This window comes from Tetrao urogallus (assembly GCF_951394365.1).
Source record: "Tetrao urogallus genome assembly, chromosome: 1".
NCBI lineage: Eukaryota > Metazoa > Chordata > Aves > Galliformes > Phasianidae > Tetrao > Tetrao urogallus.
The window spans coordinates 51,833,660-51,857,087 of NC_136813.1; the positions used below are offsets into that span (position 1 = coordinate 51,833,660).

The window sequence follows — 23,428 nt, forward strand, 5'->3', positions numbered from 1 at the left end:
AGTGCTTTTTTTCACTCTGAATTAAAAATACAATGTGGGTGGAATTGTAATAATAAAAAAAAGTTTTCATTTAAGAGATATGTTGCTTTCGAAGAATAAATTGTACTTGAAGTGCTTTATTTGAGAATGCAGTTAATGATGTTACTGGGCTATGGCTCAAATGTGTTCTTTAATTGATAAGAAAGCACATCAAGTAGGGAATCTCTCCTACCTTACTGACATGTTCAAGGTAGTTCTGTGCAGCACTGACACGTTGCATTTAAAACTGAGAGTTTACAAGTAGTGCTTTGTTTAATGCAAAACTGTGCGGTCAGGCAACGAAGACACTGGTAGAATTTTTGGTTTTGGATGAAAGATGAAATGGTCTTCGTGAAGCTAGATGATTGGGCAGACTAAGATTACACTTGTTAGTGTTTGCTATTTCCTTTGTGCATAACTGATTTCTTCTCTTTATCTTCGTGTAATCAGCAGCTATATCCATTTCCAGGATCTAATTGAACTTAATGAAGAAAGAGGTTGGGCTGTTAAGCTTCCACATTCTCTGCTCTTTGTGCCGGTCATGGTGCTAAAAAGAGATGAGTTAACGTAAACCTGAGTAGGCTGCTTAACCTTCTTTCTCTTCTGGAAATGTAGATGCAATAACATTTGCAGCTGAAAAGACTCATTCGCAGTTTCTAATGTTTAAGGATGCAAATGAAGCATTTTGTCTCTTCTGTCGCCTGGAGGTGTTAAGCGAGGAAACAGAAAGAGGTTTCTAGGATTAGTTCCACAGACTTCTTTTATCATGTTAAAATCAAGGTTGGTTTCAATGCCGTGAAGTGAAGAAAAGCAATGTGGAAACTATCCAAGGAAAATTCTTACATTTCATTTGTTTCTCCCTAAATTTTTGGGGGTATTCATTACTCCCTGTGAAATTGAATGCTCAAACTTCTTGTAAGACAGCAGAGCTAGTTCCTGTGCCTGCATAGTGGATGTGTGTGTAATGTTTTATAGGTGACAGAGCAATGCATCATTGACACTGGCATGCCACATACAGTATGTTAAAGTTTCTATTACAATAGCTTTACTTTGAGAAGAGCTTCAAAAACTTGGATAATTTAGATTTGCATGTGGGTTTTGGACTAAGGCATAAATAAGTATACCGTCTAAAGCTTTTTTTAAGTGAAATTATCAAGTAAGGCTTTAGCTTTGATGGTCACATACAAAGTGAAGATTTAAAAGAATAGAGCCCCAAAGGTATTTTTTCATTTTTCCCACCAAATCTTAAAGCTCTGAAGAAGTTTCTTCTGTGTGTCTTTCACTTGAGAAGATAATGACCTGGAAATTGACTAGCACTGTTTTCCACTCTAAAAGTATAATGTACGCTACGAAATGTTTGGTTAATGAGACATTTTTGATTTTCGAATGCAATATTGAATTGATGCAAGCACATTTACCCTTTGTACACTTACTGTATGGCAATATGGCTTCACAACTTGTTAAAGATTCAGATTAGGTTGATTCTTAGCTTTGACCCTGGAAACATATCACTTCAAGAAGGAAATGAGTTTTCAGCTTATTTAAGCCCTTTTTCTTTGCAGCATTTGTGCACAAGGTGATGTTGACCATCTAGATATACTCTGGCTGCTTCCTTGTGCTTATGCAGGTCAGAGAGGTGCACAGTGCAGTTTAGGTACCCTTAGACTGTGTGTATGCTGATTCAGCAACAGTGTCTGAATTTGTTTAAACTGAGCTTGAGAGTAGTTTAACAGATTGATAACTTTCTTTCTGCCCTATGAATGTTTAAATATATGTATACTACAATTTAGAAAGCATGTGGGTTTAGTTACTTTTATACGTATGATACATAAATGTGTGTTCTTCCCACATTTTTAGGATGCATTTCAGGCAAGTTTAAGTGGACCGGAGTAAGAGGGGCCTTTGTTTGATCCTTTGCACTTCAGTGACCAATGTGAGCACATTCACACCAATATGAAATAAATGAAATGTGTTTCTTATAGTGGCTTAAAAGAAGTTTGTTGACCTTTGTAATGGGAAGAGACTCTCTTAGTAAATAAGTGGGCTCTAGCTTTCTTCCTTTTTCTTTTAGAATGGCTGCTGAGCATTCTTCTCTTTTTCTTGTTGAAGATAGTGATTGTGAAAATGCTTTAGTGTTCTTTAATTTCAGTTCTGAGAGCTGCGACAAACTTCTCAAATGCAGCTGTGGTCAATTTCAGGTAAGGCCTTTCCACTCCGTTAGCTTTTCCGTTTTTCAGATAAATGCTTTTAATGTGTCATTTTCTTACAGTGCATATACACCTATTTAAATCAAGTACAGAGATTGAATAGTGTAGTGTCACAACTAGCTTCTAAATTGCATTGTTTTTGAGCCAAGTAACAGCAAATTTTATTTCAAAGAGAACTTAAAACACGCAGTGAGGTCTGGCAAGTCGAGCAGCACATATCTTCATTTCCATCTCCTTCACTCCTTCCTTCCTCAAGCAAGTTTCCTGGGGCTGACACCTTCTGAATTAGCAGTGATGGACAGAGTTGGCCTTTTTCTTCCCAGGCTGGTTGCTACAACAAGCTACCTGCCTGCTTCTCATGCAAACTCAGGTGATTGTGATGCTCCTCCCTTTCCTACCCTCTAACGAAACAAAATCTGGACCTCCAGGAATATCTACCATTGCCAAAGGCAGGTGTAGTTGGAAAGAAATAGGACGCTACCGCATTCCCCCTCTACCATCTGCTTATATCACATCAGTATTCACTTAATAGGTACTATGCTGCTCTTTTTTGAGCCTGTATGGAAGAACTTTTTCTTCACTGCTGCTCTCATTTTTAAAAAGTATTTTTTCTAATGAAGGATGCTGCTGTTGCTATAAATGTCATACACACCCTCTTTCTCCTGTTATTCCTAAGACTTTCTTCCTTCAAAAGTCCTGCTTATTCCGTTCTAAAAATGACTGGAGAAACTCTTGGTTGCTGAGCAGCTGGAGGGTTACTGTTTTGGTGATGCATGACAGTACCTAGGCGTGCTGCTGTTTTAAGCCTTCTCCAGCTTAAAGACTGCTTTAAAGGAAGTTCTCCATTTGCCAGTGTTAAATTTACAGACTACATGGACCATTTCTGTATGTGTGCTGTATTGTGAGCTTTAAGGATAGTAACTTCGTTGCCAGATTCCCATTCTTGGAGCTGATTAGGTGGTTTCTGTGCATCTTAGCAGAAAGCTTGACTGCATTCTTTCATCTCTACCACATTCAATTGTTGAGCGTTTTATCAGTTTAGTATTTTCTAACCTACTGAATAAATGTTTCTAATACAAGATCTCCCAGGGGAGAGTCTTTCCCAGTGTTCAGTTACTGTATTGTGAGGTGATCTCACAATAAAGCATCCACTTCTTTTTCTGAGAGGACTCCTGAGTCTCATCTGTCTTTGGATGTTCCACCTGGCTACTTTGATTGGATTTTTTTTCTCCTTACTGCTTGGCTGTTATCCGGGTTGTTTAAACCTGTGTTGTATCTTCCATTTGCCACCAGAGCTGCTTTTCAGCCCTGTGTTTTGCCTTGTGATTTGTGGACTTTTGAGCTGAGTTAGCTGTTCTAGTTATTCTTGAGAATGTCAACCTTTAGTTGAGCTGCTTATCTGATCTGCTTTATGTGTTGCTGCAGGCAGCTGCATGTAACGGTCTGTTTCCTTCTGATGAGCTATGTGCCAGAATAGCTCTACCTACATAGCAGCTGATTCCTGCTGTAGACAGGAGACCATATCTGTGGCAGATGCCATTTTTTCTGGAACTCTTATAGTGCTTATATAATTGCCAGACTTCTGCTACTTCCTTTTCCCACTGGATCTGCCTCCTTAATGGAGTGTGTTTCAAAAGGGCAGTAAAACTCAGGTAATCTTTCCTCAGTATGAGAATGAATAAATTTGTCAGCCACAAGCAAGCTTTTCATGGAAACCTTTTCCCAATTTTCCTGGGAAGTAAAAAGGTGAGGGTTGAAACTAAACTTTGAAAACCAAACCTATGATACCATTTTCTACTGAAGTTCGTATCTTTGAACTTTCCTTAATGATCTAATTCACCAGTATGTTCTTGAGTATGTATGGTAAGCTGAAACCTGCACTTGCTATTAGTTCACTGCAGTCTTGTTTCTGATTCTGTTCTGAAGTTGCTCCACTGCTTGATGGCACTTGCTGGTTCAAAAAATGGGTTTGCTTCAAGATTCAACCATTCTGTGATTCAGACGATGTTGCTCGGAGAAGCAATGTTTTAAGGTTTGTTAAACAAAACAAAACAGAAATGCAGACTAAGTACAAGAGTATGCCAATATCTCAGCACTGTTGCTTCCCTCTCCAGCACACCTCAGAGTTTGAGGATGTGCTTCCCCAGAAGGAGCTTCTACATAATTGCATGCTCCAGCTATTCTTCCAGTGCTCATTAAGCCTTTCTGTTAGCTTACTTTAACCCATAAAACAAGCCCCCAGAAACCTAGGCCATTTTCTCCCATGTTTGTCATCTGTATCAACTGAGTGGGCCAGAACCTGCTCTAGAGGAAGGGGGTAGGACGGTAGGAAGGGACATGCAGGAGAAAAGGGAGAGAGCATGGGGCAGAAGTGGCTAGGTTCATTAATTTCCTGTCCCAGTCACTCCTGACACACTTCTAGGCTCTGAGTTTGCTCAGCTAGAGGTTCTGGGGTTAAGCACTTTTCTCGAGTGAATTACTGTTGCTCTCTATCTTCCAATAGGATGCATCCTGAGCGTGGGTAATCTTCAGAATGTGAGTTTGAAAACGTATGATCCAGTGGCTGTATGCAACAGATTGTTTGAATTCTGCTGAATATGTTTAAAACCAGCTGTGGTTACCTGGGGACATCTATTTTCAATAAGGCAGGGCAGCTGCAATTGCTTCTGAGATCCCTTCATCCTTTGTTTCCTCAGAGATGGGAAACGTTTTCCTACAGCTGTTTCAGGCACCAAGGAATGAACAAGCACAAAACCTGCATTAATGCCATTACTTCTGTGTGGTGAAATAATTATAGGGGCTCTTGCAGCTGGGCAGTTGGAGTGTGCTTTACCACATCATTGTGGCTTGAGTGGAAGAATCCGCTTGCCAAATGATCCTGAAAGCAAACACAAAGTTCTTGGTACCTGTGTTTTTCTTTCCTCTAGTACAAGGGATATCTCCTTGGCTGGAGCTGCTCAGGCTGGTGTTATGTGCAGATTCAAACATCTTGGCTTGAACGAGGACACCAAAAAGCGTGCTTAATTGTCTATAACTAATGTGGTAAAAGCAGAAAAGTTTAAGCATGGCTTGTTTTGTCTAAAGCAGAGTTGGAACTGGTCTGTCACTCCCTGCAGTGCTGAGAGGCCTAGCAGTGATTTGGCTGTTTTGCCACATACTCAGAAACCCACAGAAGAGTGTTATGTTACTAAGAGAGATGGAGATTATTGTATAGAGGCTGACTTTATATTGCTTAATGTATAATGAATTAATTGTGAAGTTCTGCATCCAGGAGGAGAAGTAAAGGAATCTCCTCCTTCAATCTCAGAGTGTGTCAGAGGGGGACAGTTTATTTCCAAATGTTAGGAGGATGGTTACTTAATAGGTGTAGTTCCCTTCAATCTGCTCCAGACAGACAGGTGTTAGTGATGGAATGTTGTCTGTCAAACACAGCTCAATTGCAGACTCCCCAGGTGAGTTCTCCAGATCTTGCCCATGCTTAATCTACTGCTCTTGGAAACGCAGAAGGTTGGCATAAACTCTTCAATATCTGTTTTTTTTGTGGAAGAAATAACTTACTGGATATGGAATGTATTCTGAAAATGTTCTTTTATATATTTCCTGTTAGTAAGTACCTTTGACTATGCAAAATAGAAAGCTCTGATACAAGTTTGTTTTTGAAGAAAATGGTGGGTACGTGTTACTTTATTGTAAAACTTGGCATGTTCTCATTCAGTTAAAATCTTCAAGGTTGGATTCTGCTATATAGTGTGTGGAGGAGTAATAGAGCTTTTGGAAGAACTGTTTTGATATGGAATGTGTGAGCTTTTGTGAATGTGGTGAGATGTTAACGGATGGGCTGACATTAGGCACTGGTAATTGTTTCTTGCACAGTTTCACTGTTTCCATGTTTATCATAGAACGCTAGTTAATAAGTGCTGGTATGTATTTATTTTGGGAGAGCTTAAGATGTTGTTACATTTTTATGTTAAACTTTTGGCATTTTCAGTATCAGAAACTAGAGTTCTGAGCTGATCATTTAGTATGTTACTTGTCTGTTGGCAATGAAGTAGTTGAGGCATTTTTCTGGATGTGAGTTGAGCTCTGAATTGACAAGATTTGGCATAGAGATCAAGTAAGCATCTTTGATTAGAGAGAGATGAATTTGAAAGTTGGACTACTTGGTGGATAAATGGTTGGATGATCACAGCCAGAGGGTTGTGTTCAGTGATTCCATGTCCAGGTGGTGCTCAGTCATGAGTAGTGCCCCCCAGCAGTCAGTCTCTTCAACGTCTTTATCAAGAACCTAGACAATGAGATTGAGAGCATCCTCAGCAAATTTGGTGATGACACCAAGAGGAGTGGTGCAGTTGATACAACAGAAGGAAGGCTGACATTCAGAGGGACCTGGACACACTTAAAAAGTGGGCCCATGAGTGTCCAATAAGGTTCAAGAAGGTCAAGTGTTTGCATTTGGGTTGGAGATAAGCCCGGATGTGTATATCTGGAGAACAGCTCATTGAGAGTAGCCCCATGGGGAAGGGCTTGGGGATTCTGGTGAATTGAAAGTTTGACATGAGCCAACAGTAGTCAGTTACAGCCTGGGAGGCCGACAGTACTGGGCTGCATCAAAAATGGAGGTGGCCATCAGGGAGAGGGAGGTGATTGTCCCCCCTCAACTCTGTCCTCTTGAGGCCCCATTTGGAGTGCTGCATCTAAGCCCAGGGCCCCCAACACAGGAGGAATGTGGAGCTTTTGGGGAGAGGGACCAGAGGAGAGTTACGAAACTGATCAGAGAGCTGGAGCACCTCTATTATGAGAAAACAGAGGAGAAGGCTCTGAGGAGACCTCATTGCAGCCTTCTAGTACTTGATGGGAACTTACAAGCAATATGAAAACTGAGTTTTTACACCATCTGTGTAGTGATAGGACTGATGGGGTAATGCCTTTAAACTAAAAGAGAGAAGATTTAGGTTAAATGTTAGGAATTTTTCACTCAGAGGGTGGTGAGGCTCTGGCACAGCTGTCTATTGAAGCTGTGTATGCCTCAGCCCTGGAGGCACTCAAGGACAGGCTGGATGGGGACCTGCATAGCCTGAGCTGGTGGGTGGCAGCCCTGCCTGTGTCAGCAAGAGTTGAAACTTTCAAACTCAAGCCATTATGTGATCTTATCTCCTGTTAAGGTAAGGAGATTTGCAAGAGTTTGTCCAGAAGTCCCTTCAGCTGAGAAAGTGTTTTTTATGACAGTTAATTCCAATGTCACATTAGAGAAGATGTTGATGAACTCTATACGGGAATAGAATAGCTGGTGTCACTACGTTGCTTATTGTTTACAATTAAATGGCAGTTCTTCAAAAGTTACACTTGAAACTGAGAAGTGCAGGTGCAGTTTGTAAATTCTGAGATTAAAAACGTGTTTATTAAAGACAAACATGTGAGTTGCAATAGGTAAGATTTGCATTAATGCTCACCTGCTGCCCATCTTTGGATACTTTATTTTTAACACGAAGTTGTGTGCATGTGGAAATATTACAGGTCTACAAGATTCCTGTAGCAAATATGCTGGATGCAGCCAGTTTATTTCTTGAAACGTTCTTGGATCAGAGCAGGAAATGAACAGTCACTTTGAATGCCCAGATGACAGGGAAGAGAAAAGAGACATTAAGTGGAGCAAGATATCTCCTAAATGTCTTTTGCTGGAAAGATTCATGCTTGCTAGTGCCATGAATGCAGTTCCTATCCTCTCCTGTGACCTCTACCTTTCCCTGTCTTCTGACAGAAGGTTGGAAGAGGAGGAGAAATAGTTATTCTATATCTCTTCTTCCTCCAGCCTTTTACAGTAGAATGTTGGAAATAGATTGTAGCCTGGAAATCTTAGATGATCTGTAACAACAGCAGAAGTTTTGGATTAGCTATCTTGATGAAGATGCTGTGTTTGCTAGTAGACTTGGAGAGGAGGAAGAAGTGGGGAGAGGAGGAAATACATAGTAAAGGTGGTGTTTGCCAGGTTTGCAAATGCCAATATTTTGGCAGAAGCTGCAGAAACAAGTCTTTTCCAGTTGAGAGATATGGAAAGAACAGCTTAATTTCCAGTTGCTATTTGTGTAAGCATTCTTCTTCCACAAAACTTTGAGGTTGGATTACAGCCTAATGAGAGAAGTCTGCCCTGCCTCCAAGTGTATGCAGGCACCGTATTGAAAATGCTGTTGTTCAGATTGCAATCTGCTGCTATTTCTGAAACTATCAGCTCCAGACTTTGTGTTACTATAATTTCAAATATCAACTCCTTGTTTCTCTCCTTTAAAATGTTAATTCCTTTATGTTCTACTCCTTTGGCATTGATGTATGTACACCCTTATGCCTGTCCTTCTGTTCCCTCCTCCCTCCTAGTGTAGTGTTCCCAGCTTTTGAGTTTGTAAGACTGCTGTTCATCAAGACAGTATTGCTGAGTTGCTGAGCTAATAAACTTACTGTATTAAAGAGTTGGGCTGAGATTGGAAGAAGAAAGACAAACATGAAAAAAAACCTCTACCCCAAAACAACGAAAAAGATGCTTTGCATTTGGTTTGTATGTCCTTGCAGTGAGCTTTTTAGTGTTCCTGTAATACTATCTGACACTCCTAATACATGCAGTATGAGCATACATCAGAAATGAAACACAAGTTCCTGATATAAGAGATGAAATGTTTGCTATTGCATCTGTGTTGTTATTCCATGAACTGCCCATCAGTTGGAAACACCTTGTTTTAATGTATCTTACATGTGTCTTAGATCTGGGCAATAATCAATGAAATGGCTGGAAAAAATTGTGCAAAGCCCACGTGCTTGTTCTTTTGATAGTATTATGGAATACCAAAGTTACCTGAGACATGCACACGCTCAGTGATCCATCAGTAATTTTCACTTGAAACAGGTGTGCTGGAATTGCCTTTAGCTCTGCGTAGTACTGGCACTTGAGAGGTTTAAAAAATGTCTGTGTTCATCACTGAAGTCTACTGCTGGCATAGAGAAACAGGAGAAGGGGAAAATGCAATTTGATGTTCTGCCTACATATTAAAGTATATTATGTTGACCAATTTCCGCATCGATATTAGAGAGTTGCCTGAAAGATCTGGGAACATTTCATTTGTTACATTTTTTCCCAGATGTTTAAATATGTTTAAATACGTTAAATATGTTTAAATATGTAAGAAATGATGGTTCCATTTTAAAGTTTAATTAAGATATGGGTTTAAGGAATGCAGAATGAAATTCTAAACTGTACTACAGCTTAGTGAGCACATATTTATAAGTTACTTCATTAGTTATAATGGTGCACTTGCTAGCTCTACTTTCTCAAGGAATGTGTCTGACTTTCAAGCTGTAGTACTTCCACTTTCAGCTATTTTTCTTTGGTGTGGCTTTGATTCATACAAATGCTAATTATAGGGGCTTTGAATCTGTGTGTATACATAGCTTCACAAGGTCATACACGTTTTTGAATGAATTAGCTGAAATGCTGCTTATGTTTTGTTGGGGTGTTGCATAAACAGATTATTAGGTCTTCTAAATATTACTTCATTAATAATATTTTTACTCTTTTTAAACTTGAAGGCAGTGATTGCAGTAGGTGTTGATTTTTAGTTTAGTCTCCTGAAGTTGTATCTGCTTTGTCTTTGCAGGCAGCAGAAGGTGTCACCTTCATCGGTCCTGACACGCATGCTATTCAAGCTATGGGAGACAAGATTGAAAGCAAATTGTTAGCCAAGAATGCAAAGGTCAACACAATCCCTGGCTTTGATGGAGTAGTCAAGGTGAGAAACCGTTAGACTACTGTCTGCTCTCTGAATCAGTGCCTAAAACAATGTAGACCTATTGAAGATCTGATGCATAGTGTAATTATAAATTCAACTTCATTTTCAATAAACGATGTATTTAAAATCAACGTAGAGATTTTTACTAAAAAGGGAAGTTTGGAAGATGAGGAAGAGTGTTTTGTAATAAATTATATAGTAAGGACTGCTTGCATGGAGTCTGTAAAATGTCTTGCTTTAAATTCTATGTGAAGGCAAATAAATGTGTTTAATCTGAGATGTGCCATTCTATCCCTCTAAGTGTCTTTCCTTTTTTTGGATTTTTACTTCGTGTTTAAGTGTTGGTCTCTTAGAAGCTTTCCTGTACTTTTACATATCATCTGTGTTATGTAGGTAGAAGAACTGTTTTGCCTTTAAACCTTTGTGTATTCCTAGGTATTATAAAACTTTGATCACCAGTGTTGAAATTTCTTACTGCTGGTCTCTTTAAGTAAAATCTTTTTCAGATAAAATTTGAGTAAAACTTAGAGTTGCAGGAAAGTGAGAAGCTTGTTTCAACAACGTTTTTATTGTTGAAGAAAAGAATATATTTTTATTATTCTGTTGGCTTCTGTTCATCATAAATCTTATTTATATGAGGAAATAAGAAATTTCAGTGTTATGGGGAACAACTGAATGTATTGATAGAATGCGGACTGTACTTCAAGAAAGGACATATAACTAAATGCTGTTGTCCTGATAGTTGTGTTAGTTAAGTTGGATTTTAAGTCCTTAGGAGGGGGAAAAAAAAAGGCCAACTAAATGAGAAAGATGAATATAAAGGGGCTAACTCTCCATGTAATGATCTGTTTTGATGAGAATATGTAGAGAACTTTCCTAATGAGAGTATGATAAAATTCTGAGATGGCTGGGAAGATCAGGATGCATAAGAGAACTCTTCAGTACTTGAGATGGGAATGCCTGATGTGTGTGATGCATATGTGTCTACAATGGGTAAAAGTGCAAAGAAATTTTTCAGTTCTGGAAGGCTGCTTATGAGTGCTAGGCCAGCATTCATGGTATTGCTGAAATCTGACAGTATTAAGTTGCACACAGAGTTCCTTGGGCTTTTTGCTGCATGTTTTAGCAGTCCTTGTGTCTGTGGTCCTTTAGCATTCATGAACTGTTAGGAGCAGCTAAGCTATTGTGCATAAGACCCACTGTTCCTCTTGATATCCTACCCATTATTCTATAAATCCTGGCATTATCTTCTGGAAAGTATTTGGCTGGGAGAGGACTTTGACTTAATGATCTGAACCCCATAAGAGTTTACCTGAAGTGGACTCACTAAATAATTTCAAAATTCTTGTTTTTATCACCGCATAAACTTCTATAAAAGTCTGTTACTCTGCTAATATAAAGAAACAAACCTGACAAGGTAGGATAGTGGTTAATTATTTGATAGCAACGTAATCAATGAAACTGTGCCTACGTAGCCATGTCTTTTTTTTTTTCCCCGAGGCCTTTAATTGCGTTGATTTTTTTTGACAATTATCTGAAGTTCCAGACACTCTAAACGAAGGAATGTAAGAGTTGGCAGTCAGCTGTATTCAGTAGTGTTAGTAGATGGTGTTAACACCAAAAGAACTGGAACGTAGGATTAAGCTGACAAATCCAATCCCAGTTATTGAAAGGAGCTGCACAGTAGTTACTTAATCCTGAAGTCTCCATATCGTATCAGTTACACATACCTCAGCCTTGCGCTCCTCATTTTCTGAAGTGTGTTGATGAAAACAGAGCCCTCGATTAAAAAGCTGCAATGCACCCTCTGAATCATAAGAAGGGGAGTTCCATGGGCATTGCCAATATTGCGGTTTGTGTCAGGAGAGGGAGATATAGATGAAAATTTAAGTTAACTGGTGCTTTGGTTACCAGTTCTGTAAAACAGAACTTCCAGTAAGCGTGATTTTCATCCTTGCTATGAATCTAATATATATACCTGTGTTGGTCATCTGATCTCCTTCCTGTGTTAATGTGGAGTTTTGCTGCAATGAGTATCTGAGTAATTAGGTCATACAGGATTGCCTGATCTTCATATGGGTTTAATGTAGTATTTTGCCATTTCAAACAAACAAACAAAAAAATGAAGCTGTGTGGCACCAGACATCGTCAAAAGATCAGCACACAAGGAATTGTAGACTGTCATATTTCTGCCATTCTCTGGGACATCTGTTATGGTCACAGAGCTATGAAGCTCTCAGTCTTTGAGGGCTCTTGGTTTTGAGAAATAGACATTTTGAAGGTTCTGGGCGGGAGTTAAGTGTCTGCATGATACTTGAGTTGATTAGAGGTAGTTTCATCTTTGTAGTGGAGTCTAAAGCTGGAAGGAAACTGCATTCATGCCTCTGACAATGCCCGAAGTTAAGAAAGATCAGTTGCATTTGTTCTTTGAGGATGAATAGTTAAAGCAAACATAGAGTAACAACTTCTAGTGCTTCTTTTATTCATCTCAGGGCTGCACTGGAAATCTTTGTTGTTTGAAGAGTTGTCTTTATTCAGCTCTTGTTAGCTAGTGCTGCAGATACTCGGGTCCTTTATGAATGAATTCCCAATTCTTACTGCTAGTATATAGATGGAGTTGTTGCTACACTCCTGTAATCACACCTTGGAGAAACTGTATAAAGAACAATTCCCAGTGAGTAGAAATTAATTTTTAAGAGGAGGAAGCGCTTCAACAATGTACTGTGAGGTAGGCTGTGGAAAGATATTGAAGAAGAGGATGTTTGTCGTTACAGACACAGCCAACTATTCTCATACAGACAATCTCTGTACCAAGTGTTAAACTGAGAATGGAAAGGCAAATTGAGAATAAAGGCTGTAGTCTGACAAAGAGTAATTTATTTTGGGTCCGTTGTTCAGTTCCTTGATTGGCTGAGGCAAGGGTTGTGCACTGCGTAGTACATGGAAGGAAACTGTCTGTGATGGTATCAGTTAGCGTCAACAAATGTATTGAAAGGTAGTTCTTAATTCAAGATCTCTAGCTAGTTAGTTTCCTAAACCTTGCCTGAGAGGGATAACGGTCAAGAGTCTTGATCAAAAGGCTTGGTGTTAACCCACATGACCAGTGGCTATACTAAAGTTAGGGCTAAGAATATATTGTCTGTAGACCAGTAAAGAGAAATATGTGGCAAGAACAAAATGGAGATTGAGTAATGAGTATGCAGAGATGCTCTGGTGGGAAAAACTGGTAAAGTAAAGAGAAGAAGGTCTATCTGTGTGAGATTGGTTTGGTTTTGTGGCTGGAAGAATATAGCTGGTTGTAAACGCAGAGGATTAATGTCTCTGGATGGCTGCTTGGTTTCATTGTGATTCTGTAATTGATGTCAGTAGACATGCTTAAGCTTTTCAGCAAGGCTACTTATTTACTGTTTTTCAGTTTCAGGCACCTGTTTTGGCGGTATTCTTAAATTGGGGTGTTGATGTCGGGTGTTGATGTATTCAATGTTCACTGGATGGCTGGAGAGATTGTTAGAAACTGGTTATGACTTGGAGACTCTCTAGACACAATACCCTCAGGAATTAGAAGTATTGTGTAGCTCTTTGTAATTAATACAATATTTTACAGCTGTGGGAGTCTCTTAAACATCTTCATCCTGACATTATTTTACGTTATTTTTTTTTTTGTCTCCACCTGCTGGTACTTGGCAGGGAGGCATGTGCATGAAATTAAGAGATTAGAAATTCTTGTGATAAGTGAGTAAATTGAGTGTTTTATATGTATTGTATTAACAAAATCAGGAATTTGTAAAAAACAATGTGGTGTGGTTTTAACTCGTAACTCATGATTTTTATAAAGTAGTACTATTACCTGAACACTTCTATTTGTACAGTAAAAGTGCTAGAATTATGTATTTCTTTGCAGTCTCCAGGTTATTTTGGGAGAATGATAGCATGCATAACAATGCACTTTTGTAGGAAATGGCAATAAATCAAGGAATGAGGACTTACAGTGTTGGTTTTTTTTTTTTTTTTTTTTTTTTTTTTTTTTTTTAAACTGAAACCAAAATGAAGTAGTTCAAAATGCTCGTAGTGCCACTGTGGATTTGTGTATTTTGGATAGGCAGACTTTAGCCATCTTAACTTTTTAATAGTACTGAAGGTGCTGCTGTATTTATGGAATCTGCAAGTGAAAGGCATGACATTAAATCCTACTTTCTTACAAAAGATCAAAAGTCCGTTATTGGAGATTTCAGTGTGTCAGTTGTTTATGATTTTTTTCGAACTGTTTTTAGAGCACAAGATGTTTTTGTTTTCCGTTTCAGAAATACTCTTTGAAGACTAAAGAATTTGAATATGCATTATTTTTTTTTTTGTATCGTAGAGTTTGCATTCTAATACATCAGAACTGTTAAAGGAAACAGATGTTTGAGTAGTACAAATTAATAACTGTTCCAGGCAGATGCCTTCAGTTCGTACAAGCTTGAACTGACGCAATTAGCGATTCTGATATGATGGTGCTTTTTTACTGTTGTGTTGCATACATATATTTAAAAACACAAATACAGTGGCTGTGCAAAGCTCCCCTGTTTGCAGCCTGTCTTCCTGTGAGCTGCAGTGTATCGGTTAGCCACTTGTTTGCAGGTAACTAAGTGAAAAAAAATTACCCTGTTTGTTTGTTTCCCCCCTCTTAATTCTATTTTGCAAATATATGAGTGAATTTGCAAGAGAAAAGAAATGTAAAAGTTTTCTTCCCGACTATAATCGTGGCTCTTCATCAGTCATCACTCTTCCTGCATTTTGTTCAAGAGGCTCTAATTGTCTGCATTTGGCAGGTTTAACACTTCCTGACAGAGAGGCTATTAAGGGGAAGTATTCTCGCATAACTGTCACAGGCAGGAACAAAGAACCTTCAAATTCAATGTGTGGAAACCACTAACATTCTTAAATGACCCTTTTCATGCATTTTATCCCTTTAAGCTAAAATTTGGAGGGTGCAGGGTCACGGAAAGCAGCAAGGTGTAATAAAACAGTAAACCCTGATTATTTTATTTTATTTTTTACTTTTCGGAGTTGGGGGGGATTTTTTGCTAGATTTATCTGTCGACTTAGAAACAATTGTTATTTGGCAAAATCTCATTAACAGATGTGACTGGAGTAAAAAGACTTAAAACTGATGTTGCTTTCAGGACTGCTTTGAACTTAACAAGCACCGATTTGTGGAGCAGACTAGCTAATGAAAGGAAATTAAATTTTCTGACAACTTCCCCTGCCAGCCCCCTTATTCTTCATGGGGCTGTTACTAGGTACTGAAGACTTTTAAAGAGGATTTTGTTTTATTATCGGACATAAATGAACCAGGTATGAACATTGCTTATGTATTTTTTTTAAAGTTCTGACCTGTGTGCTTTTAAAACGGATTGCCTTGAAAGCTTTAAAAATATCAGGTTTCATTTTAATGTTCATAAGTCAGCCCCCATAGTTTCAGACGCGCTTAGCAGCTGGTGGCTTCCAGACGTTACTGCCTCCCATACAGATTTTTTCATGTATGTCACTGAATAGTATAAATACTAGCAAATTTGGATGGAGTTTTCAAACTTAACCCTTTTTCCTTTCTAGACCCGTGTCAGGGAAATGGGTTGTTAGCAGCAGAAGAAAACAGAGTTAACTATGTCAGGAGAAGAGATCGGGTGGATTAAAAAATGAGAATTTCTCACGTTTTTGTCTTCTGAGTTTCTAAATAGGTTTTTCTGCATCGTGTGTTCTGTAGCAGGCTGTGATGGTATGAGTCAGCTGAAGGCAAAGGTGGCATCAACCAGGATTGTTCTAGTTGTCATGCAATAGTAATCGGCAAGCTTATAAGTGGAAACTATTGTATGAATCTTCTCATCTCTGATGCATTTTAAAATTATGCATTTCGGTTCTGTTCTCCTTAGAATGAATAAAACAAACAAACGAATCCGTACAAAAGTGAAGTGCTTATTTTTCTTCCGTAGACAAGTTTTCATCTTCGAAGAAGTTGTGCAAGATTTTTTTCAGGACCTGACTCGTACCCAAACAATAGAGAATCAACTCCCCCTACTGACAACAACCAGGAAAACATGACAAATATCTGAGAGTACAGAAACAAGCTGGCGGTGGACAAACTTTAACAATCTAATTTATGGACCATTATTGATTGTAAACTTCTAAATTCTAGCATTAAATTCCAACAACTGCAGAAAATCATTTTGCAATCCCGTCTGTGTTTCCTGTCAGCTGATTCCTCATTGCTTTGAGTTTCTCAGTATACTAATGATGAGGTAGAATTTACATTCCACTTATGGTATTAATTTTACATTCCTCTGGCTGAAAAGGGTCAGAAGGTTGTAAAATCAAACATTAAATGAATCAGAGGAGACAGTAGTGCAATATATGACTGCCCCGAGGACACAGTGCAATGGCTGATGGGATTAACGTTGGGTCTCATTTCCTGCTTTTACAGGATGCAGATGAAGCTGTCAGAATTGCAAGGGAAATTGGTAAGTTCTTAAATTAGCTATGGTGGGATTTGTGTGCCTCTCAGTAGACATGGTTGACTAAATTGTATGTGTAATAAGTAATCCCTATAGAACAAATAATGTTTTAATAGTGCTTAAGTTCCCTGTTGCCTATAAGGCTGGAAGAATCTAGATATTATCACCCTGTCTCTTTAACCATCACATTTTAGCTTTACAGAACAAGTGCAGCCATGATTTGTGGAATGCATATAATATGGGGTAATAATCTGGCTAAAGGGGTTATTTCAAACTGTATCTATCTGCAATTGGACATGGTATTCTTTTTACAGAAGCTAAGCATGGTGTATTTCTCCTGATACGGAGGCTGACACCGATGATGTTATGATCCTTATTCCTCATCGCTGTGTGCAGTGCACCTAACATGAATATCTCCCACACCACCATCCTTTCTTCTGTGCTTTCCAAAATAAAGTCACTGCTCAGCTTCTGAACGTCTTAAAGACTGACAAAAAGAGCAACCAGCAAACTGGCTGGGACTTGTTTTGATGAACCTTAATATGTGCTTAATGAGTTTTGGCTTTTATTAAATAGAGCTTAATATTTTCAAAAATATTTAACCATATGCTTGAAATTACACATGTTCTCAAATGCTTTCCACAAGGAGAATTTAGTGCATTAATAGATTTCTGTTGGTTTTAATTTTTTCTTTGCATCTTCTTGTTAAGAGACAGTAGCCATAAGAAGCTATTTAAGTTCATCTGTTATATATAGTTCCAAGAACCCACTTGAAATATATCTCTGCTGTGCCAAAAGCTATGTCTGTGCCTCACTGCCAAATAGAAACTGGGACTTGCACTGCTGCAGACGATCCTTCACCACTGGAACACTTTTCCAGTCTGAGTGTAAGCTGCATTCTTAGCTTGCTCGAGTTCACTATGCTGAAGCTTCTCATGGTGGGCCCGGCTGCCAGGTGGGCCAACACCACCAAACTCAGCATTTCTGTGGGTCAGCCTTTGCCCCTTTTGGGAAATCAGGTAATGACTGATCACTGTCACGCCATCAGAAACAAAAGGAAGAGATTATCAGTCAAACTATTAGGAGAACTGGCAAATGAATTTGTTTTAGTGCATAAAAAGACGTGTATTGTACTATGAATTTATGTGGTTCAGTTTCATTTCTGTGGGCAGTTTACTTTTTTTTTTTTTTTTTTTTTTTTTTTTTTTTTTTTTAAGATTTCCTTCAAATCACCTTCAATTCTTTTATGTAGAAAGGCATCTGATGGCTTCCTAGGTACATTTTAAAATTAATTCTTGCTTGCTTTTATTCTAACTTCTAGTGTTCTATTGACTGGTTCCTGTTTTTGATATCAAGCAGCACTTTGGGGGTCATTATATCAAGGCAATCTTAAATCTGCAGATATTAAAGTTGATTACAGATGCTGGGTGGTTTATTTTTTTTTTTAGATAGAAAATTCTAAAGCCACTGTATGAAAAAGTAGATGTCATGTAGTGAATGAAATTTGTCCCTTCTAGCTTGTTTTCACCCTTGTTGTGACTGACTGATCAGTTTCATTAGCCTTCACTCTCATCGTGATCACAGATCCAGAGACAAGCCAAATGATTAGTAATTTCAGGGGTTCTAAAATAATTTAATGAATTTAACTCTCTGTAAGTCTCTGGGTGTATAATGTCCTGTGTATATGACAAGACACTCAATAATTGAATACTTTAGGATTATTTTTAAATTAACATATGTAGGACCTAAGTATTTTAAGAGTCGTAAAGATAATTATATATATATATATATATATATATATATATATATATATATATATATAAATTCATTGTGAATCATTAAAACTCTAAAACATTGTTTAATGTTCTCACACTGCCATTATTTTTTTTCTGCTTTCTGGCCAAAGATCCAGTAGCAGTAAAGTGACATCAGGGCTGAGACGCATTGCCTTTTATAATTCTTTAATAAGAATTTTGTAAGTACAGGTGAAGAAAATCTACCTTTCACCTCCCATTTGAGATATGTTCTCCCAAGTTGTCAAGTATGAATGCTGCCAAGATACCAGGCTAAGACGGGTACTGGGAGAGGTTCAGACACACTGCTGTAGAGGCTCCTTCTTAAAGTCGCTCTTGTATTTTTCTTCTTTGCGTGAGCTGTTCTTTTCTTGTTATCACTTCTCACATGCTTAATCACACTGGCTCTTTTCCCATGCTGCTTTTTCCATTTATTAGTTATATGTTAAAAGCTGCCAGCTTCTTGATTTCTAAATCATCAATGAAACTTTCTAAAGTTTACTTTTCTGAATCAATTGAACTTATGTAAGTTGGTGTCTATTTTAAAGAAGAGTTGTGAAAACTTAACACTGTCTCAAAAAGTGTCTGCTATGTAAGGCAATTTATTGATATTTTTATGGGTCCTTACAAATGATATTAACATTTGTTTGCTTGCCTCTCTCTTCCCACAAGGATTCCAACCAATCCTGCAATTTTGACTGCTGCTGAGTAGTGCAGAAGTGGTCAGGAGAATGATGAACAACATTTCCTGATCCTGGCATCATGTACTCAATAACTATGCAAAGCTTAAATTCAATGAGACCTTCCTTGGCTTAGGACAGATCAGTCTTTGGTATCAATCGAAGAACAGCTATGTCTAGCTAAACTCAAATCCCCATATTTTGAGGAAGTTGGCTAATTCTCATCTTTTACAGAAGAGTTTTTCCTTTTCATCCTAAAAAGCGGCATGTATCTTTTTAAAACCAAACCATGCTTTGATTTTCTTTTTTTTTCTTTTTCCCCATGACTCTCTGGAATCTTTAATTGCCTGGCATATGAGTGTGATCAACGTGTAATCGATATGCATAAGGCTGTGGTGGGGGAAAGAATTGCTTAAGTGTTCCTGAAACTAGTTTTAATACCACAGGCCCTTGAATATTGTCTGATAGTTTAACGAAATGAGCTGTGATATATAAACTTAGATATTCTGTGTTATATATTTATATATATATATAAAACTCACTGGCAGCGTACTTATTTTGCTGTTGAAACTGAGAAACAGTAAATTAAAACTAGATGTTACTTGCAGAATTAAAATCTACATACTGTTTGAGAGACTAATTCTGTTAAACTGAAATTGTTAGCATAAGTGATTTTTTTTTTTTTTTTTAAGTACATGTAGCACTGGATAAGATAGATTACATGATGGAAATTGCCATAATGCATTTGCCATAATAATGCTTAAAACTATGCTTATTTCAGAATTCACAAACATTCTGAGCTGGACAGAATCATAGCATTACCATAAGTGCTGCAAGTTGGGTGGTATTAATTCACTTAAGATCTCACTTCTTGCTTGAAAACCATACAGAAATTGCTTTTTGTGTTATTTCAAGATTGTCCAGTAGTGTGGCAGTTACCACGGGTCTGGAAAAGTAACTACAACGTTGATAAACTGCTCTAATGTAGATGATGTATATATTGCATTTCATGAAGTTGAATTGGACTTCACTGTTTCTGCATGGAATCTAGAGCTGCTGTGTGCATGCCATTTTATCTCTGAATTTATAGAGGCCTTAGAAACCATTGATAAGACTCTGGATCAGACCTGCTGTAGTCTGAATAATCCTATACCCCTTTGTGGGCAGCTTGAGAGGAAAATGTAACACTGTTTAGCAGACTTCCTTGAATGGTTCTCTTTGGTCTTTACTATAAACCTAGTAAGTAAAGATTACTTTATACTCTAAAGCATGAAGCTTTACAGAGTTTTTGTTATCCCTGCCTATGTAAACTTGAGATTTGTGCCTTTATATGGCTCTAGGTTATCTTCAATGTTCTCTTGTTCTGTTTCTGCTTTCCTGCCTTCCAGTTAATACTCCTGTGTTTGTTTCTTATGCTTGTATCATGTCTCTTTCTGTTTGAGTCCACTTCAGCCTTTTTAAGCAAAAGATATTTCCAGATCTTGTTGTTTTTAAACGCCTCCTAAGAACCTCCTTCCTTTAAATGACTTTGCAGAGGAGATGGGAAGGATTTATCACTGCCTCTTGACAGGGTGTGAGTAGATCTACATTTCAGAAAAACTGTAAGCATTAGTTAAGCATGTGACAGCAGACGTGACCGTTTCTATTAGGGAACTATATTCAAATGTCCCTTTCTGTCTCCACAATGTCCTCCCAAGCCTTATTTAGGAATCATTTTCAATTTGCATGGACTGGCTGGCTTTTTCTTGTCAGACAATAACAGCTGGTCGTTTGTTTGGCTTAATTTTATGATTTTCATTAATGGTATTGGGGACCAAAAGTATAAGGAATATTTTGGCTGTCATAGAAACATCAAAAGCTTTCTAGGCATATCCTTAACTTTCAAGTTCCCTTATTCACACTTGGGAGAAAGGTGAAGTTCGCCGATATGAATGAGAGATAGTTTTAGGAAATTGTTTTGAATTCAAAGCATGCCGTACTACAGGATATACAATCGTTACTAAATATGCTTCTAAACTATATAGTTTGGTACTATATTTCTTTTAGCTTTCAAAAAACTAAGATCCTGACTCACACCTATTAAGATATTGTGTTGCAAAAGTGAAACATTACTGGTTATGCACAGTTAGATTTATGCTGCTTACTTTTTTGTTACTTGTCAGGCTGGGAAAAAAATGCTTTGTTTTTAGATAATAATTACACAATGCTTACGATGTTTCTGATGCGTACTGCATGGTATCTGAGCAGCACCGCTCTTTGGAGATGCTCTGTTCTTTAAAACAGACTGCTCCAGAAGTGTTGAATTAAGTACAGTTTACTTGTTTCTGAACCTCTTGATTGATAGTTGATGAAGATTTGCTTATTCTTGCTAACAATTCATTTTTATCACAGAGATATTTTATTTGTGCTGTAGCAAAGAAACCACTTTCTGTTTCTGAAGAATATGAGCTTAAAAAGGTCAAGTGTTTTTATTCATGAAATATTTTGTTGTTTGGGAATAATTCATTCAGGTTTTTTTTTTTTTTTTTTTTTTTTGCTATAAATGAAGTAGAAAAAGCAACCTTTTTGGTGGCTTTAGAAATCATTGCACTGACAGCTAAGTCTTGGAAAGAAAAACCTCTCCTCTCTCTGCAAACAAGAAGCATTTTAATAAACGAAGTTATTGTCTACTAGCATTATCGGACATGTGGTCAGTTGTCATGTTTCTATGACCAACTGATCAAAGTTTGAACTTCTGTCTAATTGTTCCCCGCTGTTAGGCTACCCTGTCATGATCAAGGCCTCAGCAGGTGGTGGTGGGAAAGGCATGCGAATCGCTTGGGATGATGAAGAGACCAGGTGAGATGCTGTCCAAAAGCTTGCCTTGATGAATGCTGCAGTTACTGAAGTCCCATAAAGCCACTGTGTGCTGACAGTTGAGCAGATATGAAATGTTAAACAGAAACTGGGTAGTACTTGTTTTTCTCCTTTTGGTAGAGTGAGTGGTGTATTTTGGTACATTTTAAATTTATTTTTGCTTAAACCGTGAAACACGGCCCATTATTTTGAGTAAAAATGCAGCCCTTGCAACTGCCTTTTTAATCCAATGTCAGACTGTAAATTTGCACTGTAAATAATATTTTGCTGTATGCTTTCCAGAATGCTGATGTATTAATTGTCTTTGTGTTAAGTAGAATGTTTATTGGCCCTGCTTCACAAACATTAATGTGAGCCATTAGCTCTGTTAAAGTTGATGAGACTGATTATTCATGTTTGGAAACAGTGTTTCCAGAATGTGCTCCAGTAGCATAATTCTGTGTTTAAAATATTTGTCTCTGTGAAATGCTGTGCTTTTGCCTGTTTGAAACTGAATATTGGTTTAAACACACACTTTCATATGTTTTAATGCTTTTCTGACTCCTTAACCCTTTAGGATACTCCTTACTGATTGGATATGTTTTATGATCTCCTCTGATGTTACAACAGTGAAGAGCCTGATTTCAACCTCTTGTGCCACTGTTACAAAAAACTCACTGTAGGATTTCTCAAAGATGTGTAATAAAAAAGCCTATTTAATCTGAAAGGGGGTAACTTTCTAAATGTTTTTCTTTCCACGTGGTGAAACGAGCTTGAAGTGTAATTGGAGTTTCCATTGGTTTAATTTTCAGTTGTCTGTGTAATTTCTGTGGCATGTTTTTTTTTGTTCTCTATCGATTATTTATTTATTTTTTTTTTGTTGGTCCTGTCTCAAAACCTGAAAACAGAGATAAAGCTTAGTCACGTTAGCTTTATTTTTACAGTGTAATTTTATTGGATAGTATTGAAGTGCTATGAGAACACATACATGGACTTGTAGTTCAACGGTAGTCACTGATTTTATATCAAGTAGAAATGCTTGTTTTAATAGTTAAAGGTGGGTGGTGATGAAAGCAAAATGAATGTGGCAAAATACTTGTTTCAGAAGTTGTTGATTAAGAGAACTGATGATAGAAAAGTCTTAATTACATGTGAAATAGAATTTGAAAAAATATGTGGGGTTTTAAATGGTTGGTTGTGTATGTCCATTAATTGCTTTATAAAATTAAGGTTTTTCCTTTCCATGTAAATGAAGCGGAGCATCTGACTGAGTATTTTGAAGGTGACTCAAGTTATTAGTGGCAGGATGTTATCAGACAGCTGTAATGCATATAAAGTTGTTGACATTTTCTTGCTGAATCAAAATCCATGTAATCTTAAAACAACAACAACCAAAAAAAAAAAAAAACCCAACCAAAAAATAACAACAAACAAACAAAAAAACCATAAACAAACAAAAACCCAAGAAGAATGCCCCAAAGCCTGTTTTTCTGCTATTGGCAGACTTGAGAAACCAGTATCTGAATGACCTTCTGTATTTCAGGGCTCCTACATCCAAGATGACTATGGAGGATTCTTGGTAGTATTTTGATGTGGAAACTGGCTTCGGTGTTGCCAAATGGGATGAATTCC

At 37.7% G+C, this 23,428-nt stretch overlaps 1 protein-coding gene across 1 annotated transcript in view; it reads left to right on the forward strand.

The window, feature by feature from the left end:
- The window catches only part of PCCA (propionyl-CoA carboxylase subunit alpha), a gene marked incomplete at both ends in the record, with an annotated part of 259,645 nt that overhangs the window by 58,766 nt on the left and 177,451 nt on the right, over positions 1–23,428 (forward strand). The window contains 3 exons of the mRNA XM_079540566.1: positions 9,866–9,997; positions 16,458–16,494; positions 21,721–21,799. Coding sequence (XP_079396692.1) covers positions 9,866–9,997; positions 16,458–16,494; positions 21,721–21,799 — 248 coding nt within the window. The remainder of the gene's footprint in view (positions 1–9,865; positions 9,998–16,457; positions 16,495–21,720; positions 21,800–23,428) is intronic.